Below are 6,345 nucleotides of genomic sequence, written 5' to 3'. Positions count from 1 at the left end.
TACTTGGGAACACAGTGTGTGTGTGTGTGTGTGGCTCCCTGTGGGCCAGATGGAGTAAGGGGTGAGGGGCTGACCTTGGCATTGGGAGGAGGAGGAGGAGATGATGATGATGCCGCCTTTTATTCAGTTTTCTCAAAGTATTTTATACAATCTTTGAAAGAGAAGTTTGTAAATTTGCCTTTTAAAAGCAGGAAATTCACAACTAAGTTTCCAACACCAACCTCCCCGGTATGACTTCTCATACTCCTCCTCTAGGTCAGCCCCCAACCCCTTACTCCATCTGGCCACACACACACACTGTCCCCAAGTAAACACAATATTTCAATATATTTTATTACAACTTTGTGGGAGTTATCTGATGCCAACACTCTCACATGCAGTTAAAATACATTGAACCTGGTAAAATAGAAGCCATGGACAGTCTAAACTAAGGCTGAATTGTCCATGACTAGATTTTGATACTCTTACTTAGCGGTTCTGAAATTTGGGGCCATGAGCAGGTGCTAGGTACTTGGCAACACCCTCCCGTTTGCATATTACCAAAATGGGAGGGAAAACCCATTTATATAGGAAGGGGATCCCAGTATGGAAAGGATTGAGAGCCATTGCCCTTACATTTGTTGATTTTCACCTTTTGCCGTAAGTAGTCTCATTGTGAGTTCACAGGAGAAATATGTGTTTCAGTTATGATTAAAATTAACTTAGTTTTCCACACAGATCTCAACTTGGAAACTGCACATTAACAACTCAATCTGTTTCATGTAAATTTCTGCTTTACAATTACTGTTACAGCATAGAAAATAAAATGAATTGCTTACCTGTAAAGTCTTTGTCACATTCACAAAGAAAAGTATTTGGAGTAACATTGCTGCAGTTGCCATTCAGACAGGCTTGGGGCTGGCACTGTCCAATTATTTCTGAACAGTTTTTACCTAATGAAATCATAGTACAATAGTAAGGTAGCTTTTTTGAAGAGTCAATTCTATACTGAAATTTTCACACACACACACACACACACACACACACACACACACACACACACACACACTTTGTTAATGGAATATTAAGCTTGCAAATTTCAGCCCAAATAGTTTGTCTCACAAAAAGTTATAAGCAACTGAAAACAGTTTTAATGGGAAGTTTTGGGCAACTTTATATACATTGTTACCAGACCCCAAAATATTAAGATACAGACATATGACTGATTCAGAGCTACTGTTGATGCTTTAATTTAGTATACATTATTTGTTTCTTGGTTATTTGAACATAGATAGCTTGTATTGGCTTCCTAGAAACTGCAAATCCTAGAAACTGCTCGAAGGTGGAATCAGTTTTTGCATGAATTTTGCTTAACATGCAACTCACTGGAAATTACTGCATCAGTCATAAATTGCTTGTACTTTACAGCATATGGGTCTAAATACCATATCATTATGCTTGTCACTTGAATTGTTGCTATGATATTATTCACACTTGAGCAAATATTCTGTTTAGTTAACATTATGGGAGACATTTTTCCTTCACTTATACCCGTGTAAGCACATCTGCAATATCTGCTGTTTTAATCTTTGTGCTCCTCCTTGCCATACAGTTTATTTAATATTAGAACTTGACTGGCAATATGAATTGGTGGCAGTAGCTGAATCCTGTCCATTACAGTCTAGCAGAACAGTTAACAATATGTTTAAATAATACTTGAACAAATGAGTAGCCTTACATTTCAGCAGAGTTCAAATCCGTACCTTCCACAAAGAAACAGGCACAGTATGTTTTCTGTTTTCACACCATTTTTACTAAACTTTGGAAAATATGTATTAATCTTTTCATAACTTTGCCATTGTTCATAATTGGACAAATTCTGTTATATGTGAATGCATTTGCTAATAGAATTATTAGCAATTCTAATAATTGCTAATTATTAGCAATAATTAATTATATTAAGTTATCTCTTAATATTATATAATATAACTTAATATAAGATAACTTAATATAATTATAACATTGATCAATGGCAAAACCTACTCAAAATATTTCTTATTCTATGATCACATATCTATCACTCATTTAGGTCACAGCCTTGTGTTTGGGGTAGTGAGGAATCATAAAATTAAAGGTGGGATCAACAGACCTTCTGGAATTCCCAGATTTGCAGACATAGAACACAGTCAATCATACCTTTTTATGGAGGGCACCTTACTTCTCCCTATACAACCAGTAATTTCTATTGGCTGCTATACAGGAACAGAACCACAGCCTTGCCTCATTCCTCCCCTTTATTTTCCATGTTGGGGTGCAGTAAAACCCCCAGAAAGTATAAATGGAGCAAACCATATAATTTCTGGGGGCCTAATTCTAAATCCACTCAAGTCAATACAAGGTTGCAGAATTATGTCAATGGGCTTTGGATCAGGCCCTCAGTACAGGGATTGCAATACTTCCTGACACTTAGATAAGCTATGCAAAGAGTGGGAAAGAGCTCATTTCACCTTTCCCCACAAATGTTCATCTGGGAAAGTACTGCAAAATCTGATCCTAAATTATTGCACAAATTTACCATAAAAAAACTTAACTAAGTGTACTGTAATCGTGTCAATAGGCCATCAGATGCACACTCACACACAGAAATTTATTTACTGCATTTACTTTTTTATATTTGTTTCAAGCTTCTTTTTAAAGTTTACAGAAAAACATTATATACTTCTACAAATATTATCTATCGGGGGGGGGGGGGAGGGGAGAATATTACCTGCAAACTGTGAGGGACAGGTACATTCATAGGAATCCCCAATAGTTCCTTCTCTTGTGTCAATACAGGAGGCATTGTTCTGGCAGGGTTTACTGGAGCATGCATCAAACTCCTGGCAGAATCTTCCAGAATACTGTTGAGAACAGTGGCAGTTATATGCCTCTTCCCATACATGGCTTAAGCATCTGCCATGTCTGGAGCAAAAAGGTGCATTTGAAGACTGTTGGCAAAAGTGCTGCTTCACTGTTACATTGAGCCGAAGGCCCAGGTTGCATAACGGTGGTCCTTTGGTCTGAACTTCTGCAAAATAATGAGTTCCTACTCCAAGCCACCGAGGGTCAACTTGATGCATCCCTTTTAACCTGCAACCAAATATCAACTGATCTTGAAGAAAGTCTTTTGGGGGGCACCTAATAAATTCTTCCATGGAAACATTCCCCAAATTCATCCCATGTGACTGAAAAGATGCCTCTGAAGATATGAACAGACTATCCCCTAACTGAAGCTGCAAGGGACATATTTGAGGGACATTCAACGCCTGCTGTTCTAGGATGTTCCTTTCAATATTGGTATTTATATTCCAGCAATCTGTGTAGAAGTTTGAGCAGATGTTGTTCATCAGAGTCCATTTCATGATGTGGTGCTTTGGGTGTCTGTGCCATTCCACACTCATTTGCCTTTCACATATTATCTGTCCAGTTGCAGTGTAGGTTTGAAGATACACCATTACAAGAATGATTAATTTTATAGTCATTGTTTAGGCTAGTGAATTTGAGTTGTCACAATTGCATAGGTACTGAAGACAGTTTTAGAATAAGTGTCGCTTATTCACTGGGATCTGTCTGCATTTTCTTGTTTGTTGTAAAAAATAGCCTTTAGGAATACAAAATAGAGAAAGAATATAATCTGTTTTTAGAAAAATTACAGTAAACTATCAGTGCAGCCAGAAAGCATTTGATACATTCAATACTAGTGATAAATATATCCACAATGGGACAGAGTCTGATCTTAGTTACAGCCATATGAAGCTGGAATAAATCCTCTCAAGCAATCAGAATTACACCATCACAACCACAGTTTTATTCTGTCCCTTTCTCTATTACAGCTGAAGATCTGGGACCTGTTTATGTACACATCCCCAGAACCCTTGCAGTGTAAGGCAGAAAAAAGATGTGGAAAAACTTTTGTTATCCCCACTTTAACTTGAGGAACTGAGGGACAAAGAGATTAAACAACTTGCCCAAGGTAATGCACAAATTCTGTGTCAAAAGTAGGATCACCCAAGTGCCAATCTGCACTTTAACCATAAAACAGTTCTTTTCTGATAATTAATACAAAAATGTAGGATAAATTTCCTAGATTTCAAAGATTAATATTCTGAAGTTTTGTAGGTCTGGATTACAGCCTCAGTTCAGCAGTGCACATGAGGAGGTACTTTACTCCTAGCATGTCTCTCCTTTTCAGCAAGGCCATTAAGCAGGTCCCAAACTTTCAGCAAGTACTTAAGTCTCATTGAAGTAAAAGGAACTTAAATACATGCATAAGTGTTTTGCTGAACTGAGGCCTAAACCACCAGATCCACATAGCCCCAAAGCAGGATTTAAATGCTGCAGTGAGCCTTGTTCCAGCCCTTCACAACTAGACCCATTTCATCCTGGCAGAATGAGAGTTGTTACAGTACAGAAAAAAAACAGTTATGGGGTTTATTCATGTTGGAGTTCTACTGAAAGCTGTGGAAACCCAGAAAAATGTTGTGTAGCACTTTTAAAAATTGCCAGCAGCTTTTAGTACGTGTTAACAGTTTAATTAGCATTTTAAAAAGTAAAATAAAAAATTCTTCTGGTGCTATAATACTTTTATTTCCCCAGTAATTTTCTTTTCGACTCTGAAATAGTTGCCGTTCAGTGGAAATTTATGGTAAACCAGAGTCCATGTTTTACAATAAAAAGTAATTTACTAAAAAGAAACAATAGCATTTCCATTTTGGTATTTGTGTTCATTGCTTTTTATTTTTATTTTTACTGCATGTAGAATGACAAACAGATCCTTACACTTCTGTTAGAATATTTCTCAATGTATAAAAGTATTCCATCTAAAACACCATGTTAAAGGAATATTAAGGTTGCAAAATCAAGCACTCAAAATTTAGGACATGTCAGAAGTAAGGTTCCTGTGCCATCATAATTTAGCCGCCTCATGCATTGCTTCATGATACAATCTTTAATTATATGATCACTTCCCCCCCACCCACACACACAGGACTTTTGCCTCCGTACACAAGATGGACCTACTCTGGGAATGAATCAGGGTTGTGTAATGAAGGAAACTTGTCTGTAGGACTCCTTTCTCAGAAGTTAGATTATATTTGAATACACCTAATCTTCAGGATTCCTTGTCCAAATCTTAGTCTCCAGCATACCCTGTCTTCCTTCTCAGGCTCTTTATCCCAGGCTGACTCCCAGGCTTTTTGTCCATCTAGTCCCCATCTCCCAGCCACCAGGCTCTTTATCCGATGTTGGCATCTCCATCCCAAACCCAACTTCCCTCATTGGCTCCCAGACTCAGTCTCTTTGCCCAGCCAATCTTAGTCTCCCTACATTTAGCTCCCAGTCTCATCTCCCACCCCCGTTCCAGCTCACAGACTCAGTCTCCTGCCTCGTATCCCTCTACAGTCCCACCTCCAGGTCTGCTCTTTTCTCCTCCGCATTCAAGACAAACGGCCTCTACCACACTGATTGGAAACTAGCAGAGGGAGCACAGGATTTTTTTCTTTTTTTAAACTCTCATTTCTAGTGTCCAGCACCACAGTGGCCAACAGCAGCAATGGTAAAGAAAGTCTGTCCAGTCCCTGCATCCTCAGGTTGGAACATGCTAAATACAGACAATCTTCAGAAAATGTAAATGCCAAACTCAAGGAAGTCTGTCCTAAGAATATGTGAACTGTGATTTTCCAAATATTCATGATTTGACCAGATTATTTTGTTTTTTCCCCTACAGAATGGCAAAAGGTACATCCCTGATATTAGGGCAATTCTCCTGCCAAATTTGAAGCCCTTGTTCCAAAACATGAAGGTACTAGAGCTTTCAATGACGTGGTTTTAAGATTTTTCTCCCCCACAGGAGAAAGAGCAGCATATTTTCCCCTCATCTCTTTCTTGGAAATTTCTGAAATTTTATTTCTGAAAATTTTAAAATAAATAATTCACCCTGGTAGACATCTAGCATAGAAAAATTCATCTTGAACCATTAAAGTTTGGGAATGTTATAAGCAACTGAAAAAACTTGGCCTTATAATTGGAATTATCAAGGCAACATTAGCTACAGGAGATGCTACCAGCTACATCTATAATATTTCCCCTAGAATAACTTATTTCAAAATGGAATTACAATGTTTTAAGTTTTCTCTTCTGAAAGAAAAGACTCTGCTACTATTTGCAACAGTGCTGTTCTCAAGGCCACATAAACGATGAGGGTTTCTACAGCTGGGTCTGTGACCCACTTAAGTAAAACTGTTTGTTATTGTAAGGTTAAGATAATCCAAAACTTGAAGGATAGGAGGTACAGATGCAGCTCAAAACCAAAGTATGAGATCTCAGTGA

General features: G+C 38.0%; 1 protein-coding gene across 1 annotated transcript; it reads right to left on the bottom strand.

The window, feature by feature from the left end:
* Positions 1-786: 786 nt before the first annotated feature.
* Positions 787-3,500, bottom strand: LOC117875508 (protein eyes shut homolog). The gene is made up of 2 exons (XM_034766893.1): positions 2,747-3,500; positions 787-932 (listed from the first exon to the last, which is right to left on the bottom strand). The coding sequence occupies exons 1-2, from the start codon at positions 3,498-3,500 to the stop codon at positions 787-789; spliced, it is 900 nt and encodes a 299-aa protein (XP_034622784.1).
* Between the last annotated feature and the right edge of the window lie 2,845 nt (positions 3,501-6,345).

This window comes from Trachemys scripta, chromosome 3 (genome assembly GCF_013100865.1).
Source record: "Trachemys scripta elegans isolate TJP31775 chromosome 3, CAS_Tse_1.0, whole genome shotgun sequence".
In the NCBI taxonomy this organism is placed as follows: domain Eukaryota; kingdom Metazoa; phylum Chordata; order Testudines; family Emydidae; genus Trachemys; species Trachemys scripta.
This window is presented reverse-complemented; position numbering and strand designations above follow the sequence as displayed.

Excerpts from the sequence above, each read along its gene's own strand:
- LOC117875508 (XM_034766893.1), bottom strand. The coding sequence starts at position 3,500 with ATGACTATAAAATTAATCATTCTTGTAATGGTGTATCTTCAAACCTAC. Across the intron at positions 933-2,746 it reads CTGTCCCTCACAGTTTGCAG|GTAAAAACTGTTCAGAAATA; the intron begins GTAATATTCTCC and ends TGATTTCATTAG.